Genomic DNA, 18185 nt, shown 5'->3' on the forward strand with positions numbered 1-18185 from the left:
GCTGGCTGGGGCTGCGGACGCCAGGGTTTTCATCCTGACTTGACAATCATTTACCGCCATTGGAACCATCTCCTCACCTTGCTGGGAATCCGTTTTCCAACCCAAATGGACGGAGTGGGGCGGGGAGGGAATTTGCCCTCTCTCATGGATCACCTCTCTCCCCATCACAGGAAAGCCTATTTCCCTAACCATGACCCTGGCAGAGGAAAATAAGGACTGGCCAGCAAGCTGAAGGCAAAGCCACAAGGAAGGAGCCTCCTGTCTTTCAAAGACATCTATCAGCCTTTTGACGTCAACTCTGGTAAGTATCCACCGAGGTACAGCTCCTTCCGAGCTGCTCTGTCCCTACCTCCCAACGTCTACCCATTCTGCCAGTTAGGCTGTGCGCTGGGAATAATTCTATTGGCCTACACAAAACATTTCCTGGAAGGAAAAATTTCCGTTACAAGATTGTGTTGTTAACAATAACAACATCATTCCAAAGACAAATGAACATCTATTTCAAATGGTCTACAATTTGCTTCCCTCTGCCTCCGTGCAGATAACAGAGGTCTGGCTGATTTCTCCCCCGAGTTATTGTGTGTTCCTGGTCTCTGGAATGTTCCTGTAAAGTGCTCCACCTAGCCGGGCTGGGGTCACCACCCACTCAGCAGGAGGACTCTTAGGTGGGCAGCAGTGGCTATCACCCTTTAAAGGGGAGGAATGTGAAATGAGAGAGCGGGAGGACAGAAAACGGTTGGGGTGAGCTAGGTGAGATGTGAGGAGAAACGCTTCCTCCTTTTCCTTTAACTCTGATCCGGGACTTTTCAGGAAATTAAACACCGAGACTATTAGCATCAGATAGAAAACAGATGAGGTTAAGACATGGCAGTACTACAGCAGATTCCCTGGGCAGGCAGAGAGGGGACATGTGTAAGCAATCACAGCAGTATTTCTGGAAAAGACCTTTTATGTTTTTAATACTTAACACTTCATAACAGGGACTAATAGGCAGGATAAAAAGGAGGCTGCTCAAAAGGCAACTTGGGGGATGAATAATTTTCCAGACAACAGAGCAGGGGTGGGAGGGATCTCCTCGGGCTTCAATTCCTCAGCCCTCCCGCCCCGGCCCTCCCTCCTCTGCTCGCCAGAGTTGCTGATGGCTGGGAGAAGCTGGGTGGGAGAATGGCATGAAGGGGTTGACAGCCAGATGAGGCAGTCCCCACTAAAGAGGCAGGTGGCGCTTAGAGTGCCATGTCATGGCGGGGGAGGGTGGTGCACCCATGCAGAAGAACCGGGGTCTGGAGACGGAGGTAAGGGCAGGTGCTGTGATTGGCACAGGAGGGGTCCTTCCAAAGGGGCTATTCCCTCACTTAACTGTAACCTCTGATTCCCAACTGCCCAGAGCATACTGAGCCTCCCTCTCCCTCAGGTTTCTATACCCGACTTGTCTGCCTCGAGGGTAAGAAGAATAAGTTAAAGATCATCCCCCCCACCCTGAGAAAAAACCACAACGGCATGGATAATAATATGTTTTTAACAGGGACACTGGCTTTGGAAGTCAGAAGCGTCCCAAGTCTCCTCTCTGTTCATGGTGGCAGTGTCACTATGGGCAAGGCGCTCACTCTTTCTGTGTCTCACTCTCCCCACCTAGAAATGACAGGATTTGGACTCTCAGTGTTTCTCAGTTGCGGCCCCCTGGTCACTGGGGGTGGGACAGCTGGAGACCTCAGAATGGTGAGCAGTGCTGGCCCTCCAGGCACTAAATGCCCACAGCACCCCCCCCACACACACACTGTCATGTCGGTGACCAGAAGTGGCCCCCACATTTCCAACCCCTGGAGGCCAAGGAGCTGTGAAGAACTGCTGGAAAATACGTAAGCAGGTAAACAGAACTTTCAGGACATTTGGAGCTAGTCCCACACCCACCCACGGTCCCCTGTGCCCCAGTGCTGTGTGCAGCTGCGGGCCAGCTTACCTTCCTATCATTCGTGTCGTCCCCTGGGCTGTCGTATTCACCCTGCAACAGAGAAAGGAGTGCTGCTGCATAAAGCCAAGGGAATTATCAAAGCCAGAGCAAGGATTTTCTTTTCTATTCTCTGGCGTCATCCCTTTCTCTCATTCCCCTTTTGAGGAAAGTCAAAAGCATGCCATGGTAAGGAGCCAATATTCCGTGTTGTTAGGCAGGAAAGCGTGCAGTGTTTCCTGTGGACAGCCTCTCACACAAAGATGCCCCCCTCCAGTGCATCCACGATCAGCCTGTGCCTCCTCAGAGCAAAGGCAATGGCAGAGCGCGCGCCCAGTAGACCGTCCGACATCACCCTGGGCCACGGCACACTCCCCCCACCCCCGTCCACAAGTGGCAGCACCAGACATCCTATCTGCCCACAGCAAAGCCATCAGTGGGGAGAGACTGTCACCTGGAAACTCCTTCGGACACTCAGGGAGCACCCCCCGCCCTGGCAGCCTCATGGGGCATAACCGTGTGACCCACGCAAAGGAAGTGACCAGCCAGGGGCCAAAGCCGCTGTGAGGGCATCTCATCCATGGGCCAGTTAAGTTCTTCATGAAGCATCCCGAAGAATGTCACTGCCCTGTTTCTAACATGGGGATGTTTCTAACACAATCCCCCATCAAGGAAAGCTTTCCTTACAGTCTCTCTGTCTTCTCTGCTTAACCAAACAAGAGTCTAAGGAATTTTGAGAGATTTCACCACCTCCTCCTCCCTTCAGACACTTGCATGCCTCGCCAGCCTTCTCACACCACCTCCCAAAAGCACCGCAGGGAGCATGGGGAACGCTCACATCCAAACCAGCTTGCCACGGGGGCAATGCCAGGAGAGACAGTTGTCTCTGGGGAGATTACTGTGGGCCCCGAGGAGGCCAGAATCACCCCAGGTATTCGAGCGGCGTGACTCCGTTCGTCCCCGCCTGGCATGCCTTCAGCCACGGTGTCACCTGAGGCACGCAATCATTTGAAGACTGCGGGGAGCACGCGGCAGAAAGGATACTCACGTCATGGAGAGGGTAGGCAGCCTCATAGATATTGTTTGCTATCAGAGAGTTAATGCCTGTGGAAGGAGGGAAGATGAAAAAGGTGAGGGTAGGCAGCCTCATAGATATTGTTTGCTATCAGAGAGTTAATGCCTGTGGAAGGAGGGAAGATGAAAAAGGTAACTGTAGGGCAGGGGTTTCTCAAATTAACCTCTGCCCATCAGGAAACATTATCCCCCACCACCTCCCCAGCTGAGGCTCGCTGTGTGCTCGTCACCCCCAGTCTAGAAGTTTCTGTGGAGCTTTAGTTCTCAGCACAAGAATGATATTTGTATTTCCCAAATACAAAGTTATGGTCCAGGATCAAATGTGCTCTCTAACCTCATGTGCCCCTGTCTTCACGCCCCCTAGACACCATAGACACTCCATCCCCAGCACCACGACTGTCCAGTGATACCACCTGTGTTCAGTGACAGTGCAGGAATGACCCGATAGATTACTGTCATTAGGATCAATAAAATTACGTCAGAGCATCCCACAGCACGTTCTTAGAACTCATTTCTGGTGCCTTCCTGTTCCTTCTAGGAGCAGTGTTTATCCCTGCCCATGGCTGGTCTGCCTGGACCATTAGTTGCCTAAAGTAGGGTGGTGCAGGGCAATGGTTCTCAAAATGTGGTCTGGGGAGCCCTGGGCATCCCCATGACCCCTTTCAGGCAGTTCACAAGGTCAAAACTAATTTTATAATAGCACTAGGACATTATTTGCTTTTTCCCTCCTATTCTTTCCTGAGTACAGAGTGGAGTTTTGTGAAAGGATGGCGTCACCCCCCCGCCCAACAGCTAATGGAGTATGTGCTTATGGAGCCTTGTGTTTTAAAGTTTTCTCAGGGTTAACTTCCAATACAATAAATATTGACTGATATAACCCACCTAATAAACCAAAGTCCTTTGGATACTCTCAATAATTTTTAAAAATGCAAAGGGTTCTTGAGGCCACAAAGTCTGAAAACCACACAAGAGATTCATGTTTTAATCCCAACAATATTTCACACGATGTGCACAGAGCAGACCCTACTGGATATATGCTAACTCCCGTTAACTTCTGCATAGTCACAACAGAGAACCTTCCGCCCAGCACGGAGGCAGTGTTGTTTACTTGTTTCATTCACGGCTTTATTCAGAGACTGTAAAACTGTACGTCCTGACTCAGGGTAGTCTGTCCTGGGTCACCAGTTCCCATATGGGAGACATCATATCCCGCCAACCCCCACTACCATGGTCCCTACCATGCAAGGATGCACATGTAATCACGGAGAGGGAGGAGGAAGGGGGAGCTCCGGAACTCGGTGACTCCCCTTGCCTCAAACACACTTTCTGCCCTGAACCATTCTTTCCAGAGAGACTGCAGACAGTCGTGAGATGAGAAGAAAGCAAATTGGGTTTGGAGGGAAACATGTATCCCATACTAATGCTAAGTAATCTGTATTTGCACAGCTCTGGATAAACGACAAGGACGGATAACAATCTAGACAACATTTTCCACCTCCCCTTCCCAAGCGATACCCCACCCACATACTCAGAGACCACAGAGGCTCTCAAACAACCCGCTCTCCTCAAACCCGGCCCCTCTTCACCTCATTTCTAGGGGCATGGGATGCCAGCAAGACCAGCCATGGGCCCCACGTGGAAGCAGAGGCCCTCGGCAGACTGCAGGGGGCGCTCTCAGAAGGGACCACTCGTCCGGGGAGCTGGGAGCCGCAGCATCGCCTAGGGGCAAGTCCTTTCCCTATTTTAAGTTTCCTCCTTGGCATGAACATATACCATCTGAAATAAAACTGTGGGAGGTGGGGGGCGGGGAGAGCAGGGGGTGGGTAAAGGGAGTGTGGATGGGGGAAGGGTGCCCAGGGGCTGAATGAGTTGCAGATCTGTCTTACTCACAAGACTACAATTTCACTCTGAACATCATTAATCAGTTCAAGATCCGTAACCACAGCAATGCGAAGCCACCCTACAATAACCAAGGGTAGGGGTCCCAAGTCAGGAGAGAGGGGTGGGGGCGGCCCAAAGCTACACAAGGGCTGTCGATGAGGACAGAGGCTGAAGCACCACAGGCGGGGCGAGCTCTAACCCAGACTGTACCCTACTCACTACTCCCCCAATCCCTGCACTCACACCCACGGTAGCCACAGCAGCAGTGTGTACCCTGAAGACAGTTCCCAAACTCCATGGGGGAGAAAGTTAAACAAGTAGGAATTCTTGGTTTTGCGAGGCTCTGAGCACAGTAGCCGAGCACCTGACAGCATAAGCTGACAACCTGAATCCATGGGTCCTGCTGCCAGACCCTCAGAAGGACCGCAGATCACGGGAGGTCTAAAACACTCCGCCTTGCATCTCAAATAAAGCTTCCTGCGTACCACGTGCCTAGAACAGCTCACTTCCCTTGTTGGATGTTGTTTGCCCATTGTTTTGTGTGTCCCCCGAAGGCTCACAAGGTTCCCATTCCCCCCCTCAGTGGTATCTCTCGTGGTAGCTAGTTCACTGCTGGGAACACAGAAGGCATAAAGGCTGATGAGAGCAACCAGCCCCATGGCTAATATTACTGCACTATCTCTTCCCATATATCCCAGGCACCCATCTTCCTCACTCCCCCAATTTTCTATGGCAACCATTGCTGATGAAGAACCTTTAAACTCGGGTTGATTCATCTGTTTCCTAGAGAAGAAGCACAACCAATGGTTCTTGGTCTTGGGGCCAACACAATTCAGGTCCTCAAACCTGAGTTGTCCCAACCCAGATAAGCGGAGCCCCAAAATGCAGTGAGGGAATGTGCCTCTGTCCTCCAGGGTTGGATGCCTCCTTTTTTCCAGACGGCATCATATGGGTGCTCTCAATCAGTGGCTATTGTAGAGGGAGGGAATAGCACATAAAAGGGGGAGGAACAGGGAAGGGGGGAGGAGAGTTGAAAATAACTATTCATCCAAAACTTCACCCAAGAATGGGAATTGCTCTGGCCTCTTGGGTCACCCACAGACTTCAGAAACCAACATCCTACCCCCAAACAAGCATGGAAATCAGTTTGAAAGAAGAAGAAAATAATCAAACTTTTTTTTTTAAATAAGAGTCCCTGCTTTGAAAACTGAAATTCTGAATTTTTTCCTTGCTTTTCAACAAAAATGAGCTAATTGGTTCCATCATATCCCCATCCATCTGGCCATAATGGCAAAGCTTTCTTCTTCAGGATCCCATCTAGTCTTTCGTCTCTGCTCTAGACCCAGGGAGAGAGAAAGACCCGACCTCTCATCCCACTCCCCCAGAAGGGGAGCCAGGAAGAAGGAGAAAGCACAGAGGACACTATCCTTTCCCTCTCCCCACAAAGAGAAGCAGTGTCTCAGCTCAGACATCTCACATCAGTGAGAAACACCTCACTGATCCCTCCGGTCCCTTTAAGTCACTAGATCTTCACACCTCTTGCTCTTAGAACTATAATCCCTTAAAGAAAAGGCTTATGCATCTCCTCTGCCCAGTGCCAACCACAGCTGGTCCCTTTAAGTCACTAGATCTTCACACCTCTTGCTCTTAGAACTATAATCCCTTAAAGAAAAGGCTTATGCATCTCCTCTGCCCAGTGCCAACCACAGCTTGCATAGGAGGAAGGAAAGGCAACAGCCGTGATGTCAGGCCTGCAGACTGGCTCCCCACAGACGGGGCTAGAGAGAGCTGGGCTTCTACAGTGACAGAGACGTGTACATAGCACGATGGGGGCACAGGATCACGTGTCTTGCCACAGACCAGGCCCAAAGTCGCCTGAGATGGTAGGCCCCAGAGAAATCACTCTCAAGCTGCTGTGGAAGTGTTTGTACCTGAAGGCTTCAGGCCAGGACATTGCTAAGAGAACCCCAGAGCTGCCACATGGGATGGGTTTCATATCCAGGGCCTGACTTGTGAAGTGGGCATTCCTGAGATGGGTGGGAATGAGGGAGAGCCAATCCATCACTCCTCTCCAGACCATAGTCCTGATTCCGTACGGCGAACGCTAGGCTGCCCGAGCATCACCCCCTTGGTGAATTCCCCAAAGCCAGTGGGCTGCCATCGCGCTAAGCTTAGGGGACTTTTAGACCCCTCTTTTCCCTATACAGTCTGATGCAGGCAGTGGCCAGGGCTGAAAATAAAATTTTTGTAGCTCAGCTTCAACACAGCTAGGAGCTTAGTCAGACTCAGCTTAAAGCCTACTGCTTTGTCTCATCTGTATCAAAACCTTCCAACTAAGAAAATCAGCCTGCGAGCAGACATTCATTTTAGTGAAAAGTCAGGTCATGGCCCTGACTAATAGTGGATCACACCTGTACAAATCCAAAAGGCCCCAGGCCCCCAGGCTCCCCAGACAATAAAGGCTGTTTTCCTCCTGGGATGTTGGGGAGTTAACCCAGGGCAATATAGGCAAAAATCTACTTTTCTGGCTACGAGGACCCTCTTATGGCTCCTAAGGGACCAAAAGAGTCATTTCCTTCCAGCAAAGGCACCATTTCATCCACTGGCTTGGTCACAAGCCGTGTTTCTGCCAGGGCACCAGCACTGCTGGCTGCTAGTTCCCAGAGAGCTACTGTGAGTGGCATCCCCGCTGGATGCCTCCCTGGGGAACTTTCCAGGCAACGCTTACACACACATACATGTGCGCACACACACTTACAGTCAGCTCAGGCCTACAGGCCCCACCCGAGCTTTCTAGAGCAAAGCTAGGATCCAGGGTTGCAGAGCCCTGTTGCGCTGGAAGACACCCATCAGCAGTCTCACAGTGCAGCCTGCTGGGCATGAATGAAGGTGCAGCAGCAGGATGCAGGGGTGAGGGGTGCAGGGAAGGGTGTCTGCTTCCCCTCTGTCCATTTCCAACACCCGGGAAAGGAGCCTCAAACCCCAAACTGCCAGTTTAGGCTCGAAGGCCTGTGGGAAGGGAAAGACAGTTAGCCTTGGGGCTTTCAAAATGCAAACAATTCTCCCACCCCCACCGAGGTCTCAACTGCTCAAATGCTTTAGAATGTTCCAAATGTTCAGCATAAGAGAGGAGCCCTGGGGACCCACAGGAGGAATAGAAGCTCCATGCTGAAAACAAGGACTGAGTGTCCAAGGAAATAGGCGGGAGTACCTCTTGTGAGCTCCATATGAATCATCATTTCTAACTTATGTAAGACTCCGCTGCTTCGGCCAATCTTTCAGCACCAACACACAGGTACAATTTCTATGCGAGGCACCAAAAGGGTAGAGTTCACCTTAGTAAGTAGCAATGGAACAGCACTGACACAGTGTGAGGGCCAGTGATGGCTCAGGGAAGGCAGCCACGGTTGGGTGGGCTCTGTGGGTCCGGTGGGTCCTGACAGGTAGCGGCAGGAAAGATGGAGAAGCAGCTGGAGAGAAAGGGCGTGGAAAAACACCCACAGGACCTGGTGTCAGAGAGGGTAGTGGGCAGTGAGAAAGAGGGCAGAGGACAAAGAGGAGGGGAAGGAGGTGTCTTTGGAAGAATCAGAAAGAGTGAGCTGGGCCTTGGAAGGCAATGTAACGTGAGTCTCAGGAGGCGGCTACTGAGTGTGGGTAGCCATTCCCGACACCCTGCACCCTCTTCCCCCTTCATGAACCCTCCAGCAACCCGCTCTTGCTTACCTGTCTCTGCTTACCCACCTACTACCTCCGCTTGCTCCTCTTACCTCTGGCCCTTCCCTCTCTCCCCACTACTGCCTACTTTCTCCCTCCAGTAGCTCCTAGAAGTCGGAGAGTTTCTTATACCACTGGGTAGACAGCAGCCCCCCCGCCACCCCGCAGGGCCTCTACATGCACACTACCCAGTGTCCCGTTCCCTTCCCCTCCAGCTGGCCTCCGAGAGGTGCCTGGGTCCCCAGCCTTCTTCCCTCCCGGCCGAACCAGCCAAGCTGCTGGCCTCACCCAGGGACTGTGGGAGCTCCCTGAGCCATCTGCTGTGTGAGGAGCAGTGGCCAGTCTCTAGCTCTGCAGCATGCCATGCCCCGTCTAGACAGATTTGAGCTCTGTGTCCTCAGGAACAGCCAGACCCCAGAGCAGGGCTCTGCTCCAAAGGCAATTCTTCCCCTGCAGGTGAGGCTGCTTTGGTGGCCAAAACTGAGTGCGCACTGGAGACATTTCCCACTTAGCTGGCGGCCAGTCACCTGAAGTCTCTGGGGAAAAAGACAAGGCTCTCTGGTAGGGAGAATTCTTATTTTTTAATCATATTAAAAAAAAAAAAAAAAAAAACGAACGAGTAGTTGGAGAAAACAGGCGACAGAGTGGGTGGCCACTTGGGATGCAGAGAGAAAGATCAAAGCCCACCAGGCACGGAGGAAACAGCCACACCAAGGCTGTGGCCCAGAGAACAGTCTAGGTGGCCCGTGCTCCATACAAGGCAGCCTGGGAACGGGAGGCTCGGGGTGAGGAAGCCTCAGTCACAGGCACCCCGTGGCCCTGCTCCGCGACCCCAGCACTGCAGTTAACGGTCTCCAGCTGGAACAAACACCTGCTGTCAAGAGATGTCCAGCCAAGCTCCCAGTTCCCCGGGAGGGCCGGCGTATCTCTGTGTGGGCGGTGAACCTACCCAAACGGCGGCCCCCAGGCTACTTTCGTCTTCCAAGGAGAAGCTGGAGTTCCTCCCTCTGGACACAATCCTTCTGGCTGCTGCCCCTCTCATAATCCCAGCCCAGGGCAATTAACCAGGAACACTCTCTGTGTTTACCGGCTGATTAATTAGCTCCTTCTAAGAGCCACAAGTGACTGTGTGACAGTGAGGCCATTATGTCAGGCATGGGGCCAAAAGTGCCCATCTTTCCCAAATGAGTATGCTACCAAATTTCCTCCCAAGTCCCTCAGTTCAACCTCCCATTTTTTTAACCCAATTTATGATAACCAGGATCCTGAAGACCGTGGAAAGAACATGGCTTGCCCGAAGAAGCAACAGGCCATAACGGTGAGCCCAGTCTCCACTCCCAGCCCAGTGCTTTCCCACCTCACAGTGCTGCCTCCCAACCTTCCAGCTCGGCTCAACAAGCCCACGGAGCTGCTAGAGCCCTCAACCCACTTTAGGCTAGTCAGACCTATAGCATTCTAGTAAGTTCTTTCAAAGGACTTTCACTAACATTTGGTAGAAGCTAGGGAAACTCCCAAAGTACCAGGACATCATCTGAGGGGCAGCACTGAAGGGAGGGATTCCAAGACCCTGTCTCTTCTTCATTCTAATGTGAAGAAGCCAGAAACTGATATGCCCTCTCAGACCAGCCAGCTCATTCCTCATGAGATTTGCCGGGTCTTCCCCTTCTCTGGTCCACGCTATGGCCACTTGCTCATAACCTAAGAATCTGCTTCACCCCATCCTTCTCCAGAACAAATTTGAAGGGCAATGTGTAAGAGTGATAACTGCATTCATACCCCAGCTCCACCCACAAACAGAGGAACAGGCAGGGAAAGAGAGACCACAGTGCTAAAGACCTCAAGACGGAAGTCATGGTGTATCCGTTATGTTACCTGCTGCCTCACACAGACCCCAACCCCCATCCCCACCCCTGAGCTGCTTCCCCATGTGTCAGACATACAGCAGGACAATACAGCCCAGAAAGGCAGGTCCCTCTGCTTGGCCAATAGATGGCCAGGGGTTAAGAGGGTTGACGGGTATGTTTCAGCATTTGCAGCTCTACGTTCCTCCCAAGAGTGCCCCTCACATCTTACCTGATGAGGTCAATAGGTTGAAACTTATAGAACACTCCGTAGCGTGCCCATTCTCGATACAGCAGCTAAAAAAAGAAAAGGGAAACAGATTAGGGGTGGTGAGGGAAACCATTCACCTTTTTGTTCACCTTTAGCAAATCAGAATTTTATCCCCCACAACCACCCTAGCAAGTCAAAACTGAGTCCCCAAAGCCCAGCTTCTAGGAAAATTCTCCCAAGACATCCACGAGGAGGGTCTCCAATGGTGGGAGGCTATAGAGGCTGACTGCCCTTCCCCACGTACTAAAGGTGACCTTCCTCACACTCCAGGACAGACTGCTGCACCTGCCAATCATAACCCCACCTTCTTCACTCCCTCGCCTGGTTTAGTCCAGCAAAATGAGCCTGCTATATTCCCTCATTCCTTCATGAAACAAGTGTTTCTTGAGCATCTACTACGTGCCAGACACTGGAGAGCACTGTAAGCAAGAGTCTTTGCTGCCGTAGAGCCTACACCCTGACATGTGGAAACAGATAGAAACACATCAACATACAGGATTTATAAATGCCACAGAAAGCTAAATCAAGGCAAGGGAGCAGAACACGAAGGGCAAGGGAGTAGGGTTGGGTGCTATTTCAGACAGATGGCAAGGGAAGGCCTCTCTGAGGTGACAGCTGAGCTGAGACCTGAGGGAAGTGAGGGAATACGCCCGGCAGAGGAACACTCTTCCTGTGCAAAGGCCCTGAGAAAAAAAGACTTGTGGTATGTCCTGGGGAAACAGGGAAGCCGTGTGGCCGGGGCAGCGTGATTGTGAGGCGAATAGGCAGAGATAGCATCAGAAGGTACTGAGGTGGCAGCTCACTTGGGGGTTTGCGGGCCACGCTAAAATCTTTGCACTCTGCAGGAAGCCAGGGGGAGCCGTGCAGCAGTGGGGAGAGACCACCCAGCTTGGACCACATATCGCTCATGCCAGCCGCCATGTGGAGAAGAGACTGAGAGCAACCATAGGAGCAGGGGTCTCTGTAGCGGTCTAGGAGACATGAAGGTGGTCTTCCCCATGGAGGCGGTGACTGCATGTGCTGTGGAAGAGCAGGTGGGGAAAGACAGGACCAGGAGTTCACTTTGGGGTGCGTTCATTTGAGGCACCCTGTAGGCATCCCCCTGGGGCTACTGAGTATGCAACCGGATGCAAGTGTCTGGATTTCAAAGGAGTGTCGACCTCCTAAATGTACAAGAAGATGAAAATTTGGGAGGTGTCTGACGGGAGATGATTTATAAGGTCATTGAGCTATGGATGCAACCAACAAGGGAGAGGAAGTAGGTAAAGAAGAGGTGTGACAGCTGGGACCTGGTGTGGCGACCTTCAGAGGCCGAGGAGATGAGGAGCAGCAAAGGAGACACAGGAGCCACCAGGGATGTCCAGGGCTAGAAAGGTGTGGTGCGCCAGAAGCAAAGGGACCGCTGGTCTCAAAAAGAAAACAACGTCCTGCTGTGTCAAACACTGCTGACAGGCCAGTTCAGGTGAGAATGGAGAAGCGACCTCCAGGTTTGGTGACTTTAAGGTCACTCGTGACCTTGATAAAAGTGGTTTCCATGGATGCGTGGGGCCAACGCCTGAGCGGAACACATTCTAGAAGTTACAGGAGGAAATGATGCACCCACACACAGAGGTGTGCCATCTTGTGATATCTGAACGGCAACTTTAGTAGAACTAGCACGTGGACAAAACCTAGGTGTCACCACCGGGGCAAATGGCATTTCAGTTTCAAACACTTGGCCGGCAGGCTTCACAGATTATCCACAAGTAAATGAAGTAATTAGACATCATCTAGATATCCACAATGAGACATTAGCATGTAATCAAATTATATGTCTAGAATTGACAAGTCTGCAAGACACTGGCTATCTTGTCATGTTCTCTAGTCCCCTTACCCAGCACACAGAAGTCACAAGGCATTCTGACCAGGAGAACCTGCCCTAACCAGGTATTTTGGATAGCTAGTTGAACAGCAGGAGGTCATCCTTTTCACCTCAGACCCTTTAAAGACATGATTTTTTTCACAAACTGACATAAGAACTGGCATTCCTACTTAATGGGTTTAGACTTTTATTATCATAGTATCTCCCAGCAACAGCAACACTGAACCCGAAAATATACGGACACAGAACAAATGGCAGCCACACTTAGCACCACCTGTGAAGGAGGAAACCCGGACATAAATAAAGGGGTCCCTCCGAGCCTGACTGGTGGGCCAGGATGTGAATCCACAAGTTCGGAGGCCGCTCCTTCCAGGCAGGCTCCTAACTGAATCTTACTGTTCTCATTAGATCGTCTCCTCCCCTTCACCGCAGGTGCTTCTACTGCCCTGGGTCTTTATTCCCTCCCTTGGTGCAAGCCCTGCCCTCCCTAGCACCTGGCAGTCACAGTGACATCATTTGTGGCCCAGAGGGAGGCCAGCGTGCGTCAGGAGGTATGGGCAAGGACTCCCCTGAGGGCTGTGGCTCGTCACTGCCTGCCTCACAGGCTCTGACCTCTGGAGCAGATTCCTCTCCGAGTCACGGATCAAGCCAAAAGCTAAGCCTGCGAGCTCCAATCTGCCACTGCCCTGGAGGGAGAGACGAAAGATGTCCCTGAGAACCAGTATGGCACAGGTGGCTCAGGCTCAAACTGAAAGCCACCCTCACCGGCCTTACCCTGAGTGGGATCCCGGGCATGCTATAAGAAACACCCTTTCTCAGTGTGCTGCCTTCTGAGCACGAAGCTGGATTCAGTCTGTGGCTGTGGATGAGGGGTGAGCCAAGAGAGCTGAGTGAGCCTGGGGCAGATGGGCTGGATGGGCACCGAGGACATCCCAGGGTAGCCCTGCAAGGGATCGACAGCCACAGAGCACCAGACCTGGGAGTGTCACAGCCGTTAGGGCCGAATGCCCATGTGGCTACGCCCCGACCAGCTCACGCCTCCCTGCAGGGGTGAGCAGCACCGTAGACCCTTCCCCATCTCTATGCAATGTTCACTTGCACATACTCAGAAACCAAGGGGGCCACGCTAAAGCCCAGGCCGCAGGGTCCCAGAAAAGACTAGCAGTCAGGGCAAAAGGCGGCGTGCTCTGGAGTCTCTGCCCCAGGGGGATGAGTATGGTGGAGTAAAATGCAGGGAGACATCCACAGTGTCTTAGAACAATCCCTTGAAATGGGCAGTGTCTAGAGCCTCCTAATGCCGCTTTTAGCAAACCCACTCTCTCCCTCAGAGCTACACCAGTGTCCTCTTCACGACTGGCCATGCCTGAGAATAGATTAGGGAAAGTCTGCAGCTCCCTCTCCATGGACAGTGCCTTATATCAGAGGCCCTGAATGTAATTCTAGACATGTCAGCCCTACCCCAAACCTCTACGGGGACCACCCCGCCTGATGGATCAGAGCATTCAAGCAGCCAGTCGGCTCCCTAGGGATCACACTTGATAGTGGGTCAGTGGGTTTAAGTATTTCATGAAACCATAAAGGAGCCCAACTGTGAAAACCATTCACAATGCCGAGAATGGCAAGATGTTTGTGACTCCTGGCTCTCTCGAAGGCCTCAGGCTCCTCAGACAGCCAGACTCCAACAGGAAGAAAGATGCCGCCGATGGACAGCTGGTGATGGGACAGGGTGAACTGAATGGGAAAGAAAGGAATTCTACTCCCAGATCCTGTAATGACCTGTTCGAATTGTTGGCAAGTCACTTCAACTCTGTAGGCCTCCTCCATTAGCAAACTGAGGGCAGAAGGGGACAACCCAGGACAAAAGTACATTTCTGGTCACAAAAACAGAACTCTCTTTACACACCTTTTCATGGGGTCACTTTATAACCATTCAGTAGAGAAGACAATCATCTGCAGAAGCTGGAAAACCCAAGGCCCAGATTTCAACACTGCTAAAGAGAAGCACAGTCCAGTGATGGACCTTAGGGTCCCCTGTACATGGGTGAGGAAGCTGCAGGGAGTGGCGGGGCTCAGGCAGCCCTCTGAAGATGCTTACGGTCACTTCCTTGCAATGCTTGAGAAAACCAGGCACGTCTGGCTCATGTGGATTTAGGTGGCTACGGGCAGCGAGGGGAGACCCATCCACACCCACGCTGCTCCCTCTTCCTGCTGCTGTGCTTTCTAGAAAGGCGGAAAACCCCTGCTCTCCAGAGGCAGGGTGCGTCTTGTTAATTACCCTCCAGGAATGGGGAGAGAGAGACTTCCAGCCCCTAGCTGGAGCTGAGTCATCCAGACCATACAAATGCACTAGGCAAGCTGAAAGGGAAGAAGACTGCATTCTCAGGGGCCCCCGGGCTTTCCTGGGATCTGCCCAGGAGGAGCCTGGACCTCCAGGAGATCAGGGGAACAGGCACAAACTGCAGGGAAGAGTAAAGGAGGACATGTAGGTACTGGCATGATGGGCAACTTGGGATGCCCTTGCAAGTCACCTCTACGGGCCCCCAGAGGCAATCCCACTGCAGCTCCTGACCCTTCTCCACGCCCTGCAGCAACAGATGTGAGGATTCTCCCTGGCACCCAACCAAAATCCGTTTGCAGTCCTCTCCAAGAACACTAGACTATTACAATGCAATTAAAACAGATCAATATGCTGCACGTATTCAGAGATTTGGATTATTTCTTCACGAGGATCCTTTTAGGCCCCACCCATATACTGAAACTGCGGGAACAAGCCAGCACTGCGCTGAGACTTCCCCTCGCCATACCCGAGATGCTCAGGAGCTGCCTATACAGGGCTGGCTGGGGCTGCGGACGCCAGGGTTTTCATCCTGACTTGACAATCATTTACCGCCATTGGAACCATCTCCTCACCTTGCTGGGAATCCGTTTTCCAACCCAAATGGACGGAGTGGGGCGGGGAGGGAATTTGCCCTCTCTCATGGATCACCTCTCTCCCCATCACAGGAAAGCCTATTTCCCTAACCATGACCCTGGCAGAGGAAAATAAGGACTGGCCAGCAAGCTGAAGGCAAAGCCACAAGGAAGGAGCCTCCTGTCTTTCAAAGACATCTATCAGCCTTTTGACGTCAACTCTGGTAAGTATCCACCGAGGTACAGCTCCTTCCGAGCTGCTCTGTCCCTACCTCCCAACGTCTACCCATTCTGCCAGTTAGGCTGTGCGCTGGGAATAATTCTATTGGCCTACACAAAACATTTCCTGGAAGGAAAAATTTCCGTTACAAGATTGTGTTGTTAACAATAACAACATCATTCCAAAGACAAATGAACATCTATTTCAAATGGTCTACAATTTGCTTCCCTCTGCCTCCGTGCAGATAACAGAGGTCTGGCTGATTTCTCCCCCGAGTTATTGTGTGTTCCTGGTCTCTGGAATGTTCCTGTAAAGTGCTCCACCTAGCCGGGCTGGGGTCACCACCCACTCAGCAGGAGGACTCTTAGGTGGGCAGCAGTGGCTATCACCCTTTAAAGGGGAGGAATGTGAAATGAGAGAGCGGGAGGACAGAAAACGGTTGGGGTGAGCTAGGCGAGATGTGAGGAGAAACGCTTCCTCCTTTTCCTTTAACTCTGATCCGGGACTTTTCAGGAAATTAAACACCGAGACTATTAGCATCAGATAGAAAACAGATGAGGTTAAGACATGGCAGTACTACAGCAGATTCCCTGGGCAGGCAGAGAGGGGACATGTGTAAGCAATCACAGCAGTATTTCTGGAAAAGACCTTTTATGTTTTTAATACTTAACACTTCATAACAGGGACTAATAGGCAGGATAAAAAGGAGGCTGCTCAAAAGGCAACTTGGGGGATGAATAATTTTCCAGACAACAGAGCAGGGGTGGGAGGGATCTCCTCGGGCTTCAATTCCTCAGCCCTCCCGCCCCGGCCCTCCCTCCTCTGCTCGCCAGAGTTGCTGATGGCTGGGAGAAGCTGGGTGGGAGAATGGCATGAAGGGGTTGACAGCCAGATGAGGCAGTCCCCACTAAAGAGGCAGGTGGCGCTTAGAGTGCCATGTCATGGCGGGGGAGGGTGGTGCACCCATGCAGAAGAACCGGGGTCTGGAGACGGAGGTAAGGGCAGGTGCTGTGATTGGCACAGGAGGGGTCCTTCCAAAGGGGCTATTCCCTCACTTAACTGTAACCTCTGATTCCCAACTGCCCAGAGCATACTGAGCCTCCCTCTCCCTCAGGTTTCTATACCCGACTTGTCTGCCTCGAGGGTAAGAAGAATAAGTTAAAGATCATCCCCCCCACCCTGAGAAAAAACCACAACGGCATGGATAATAATATGTTTTTAACAGGGACACTGGCTTTGGAAGTCAGAAGCGTCCCAAGTCTCCTCTCTGTTCATGGTGGCAGTGTCACTATGGGCAAGGCGCTCACTCTTTCTGTGTCTCACTCTCCCCACCTAGAAATGACAGGATTTGGACTCTCAGTGTTTCTCAGTTGCGGCCCCCTGGTCACTGGGGGTGGGACAGCTGGAGACCTCAGAATGGTGAGCAGTGCTGGCCCTCCAGGCACTAAATGCCCACAGCACCCCCCCCCACACACACACTGTCATGTCGGTGACCAGAAGTGGCCCCCACATTTCCAACCCCTGGAGGCCAAGGAGCTGTGAAGAACTGCTGGAAAATACGTAAGCAGGTAAACAGAACTTTCAGGACATTTGGAGCTAGTCCCACACCCACCCACGGTCCCCTGTGCCCCAGTGCTGTGTGCAGCTGCGGGCCAGCTTACCTTCCTATCATTCGTGTCGTCCCCTGGGCTGTCGTATTCACCCTGCAACAGAGAAAGGAGTGCTGCTGCATAAAGCCAAGGGAATTATCAAAGCCAGAGCAAGGATTTTCTTTTCTATTCTCTGGCGTCATCCCTTTCTCTCATTCCCCTTTTGAGGAAAGTCAAAAGCATGCCATGGTAAGGAGCCAATATTCCGTGTTGTTAGGCAGGAAAGCGTGCAGTGTTTCCTGTGGACAGCCTCTCACACAAAGATGCCCCCCTCCAGTGCATCCACGATCAGCCTGTGCCTCCTCAGAGCAAAGGCAATGGCAGAGCGCGCGCCCAGTAGACCGTCCGACATCACCCTGGGCCACGGCACACTCCCCCCACCCCCGTCCACAAGTGGCAGCACCAGACATCCTATCTGCCCACAGCAAAGCCATCAGTGGGGAGAGACTGTCACCTGGAAACTCCTTCGGACACTCAGGGAGCACCCCCCGCCCTGGCAGCCTCATGGGGCATAACCGTGTGACCCACGCAAAGGAAGTGACCAGCCAGGGGCCAAAGCCGCTGTGAGGGCATCTCATCCATGGGCCAGTTAAGTTCTTCATGAAGCATCCCGAAGAATGTCACTGCCCTGTTTCTAACATGGGGATGTTTCTAACACAATCCCCCATCAAGGAAAGCTTTCCTTACAGTCTCTCTGTCTTCTCTGCTTAACCAAACAAGAGTCTAAGGAATTTTGAGAGATTTCACCACCTCCTCCTCCCTTCAGACACTTGCATGCCTCGCCAGCCTTCTCACACCACCTCCCAAAAGCACCGCAGG

At 52.2% G+C, this 18185-nt stretch overlaps 1 protein-coding gene across 1 annotated transcript in view; it reads right to left on the reverse strand.

The window, feature by feature from the left end:
- Positions 1-18185, reverse strand: part of LOC111159787 (anoctamin 2) — a 329770-nt gene that overhangs the window by 218515 nt on the left and 93070 nt on the right. The window contains exons 8-9 of the mRNA XM_022522388.1: positions 17379-17420; positions 10688-10752 (exon numbers count right to left, since the gene is read on the reverse strand). Of these exons, the coding sequence (XP_022378096.1) occupies positions 10688-10752; positions 17379-17420 (107 nt within the window). The remainder of the gene's footprint in view (positions 1-10687; positions 10753-17378; positions 17421-18185) is intronic.

Source organism: Enhydra lutris, unplaced genomic scaffold (genome assembly GCF_002288905.1).
Source record: "Enhydra lutris kenyoni isolate GAN:26980312 unplaced genomic scaffold, ASM228890v2 scaffoldscaffold69, whole genome shotgun sequence".
Classification (NCBI taxonomy): Eukaryota; Metazoa; Chordata; class Mammalia; order Carnivora; family Mustelidae; genus Enhydra; species Enhydra lutris.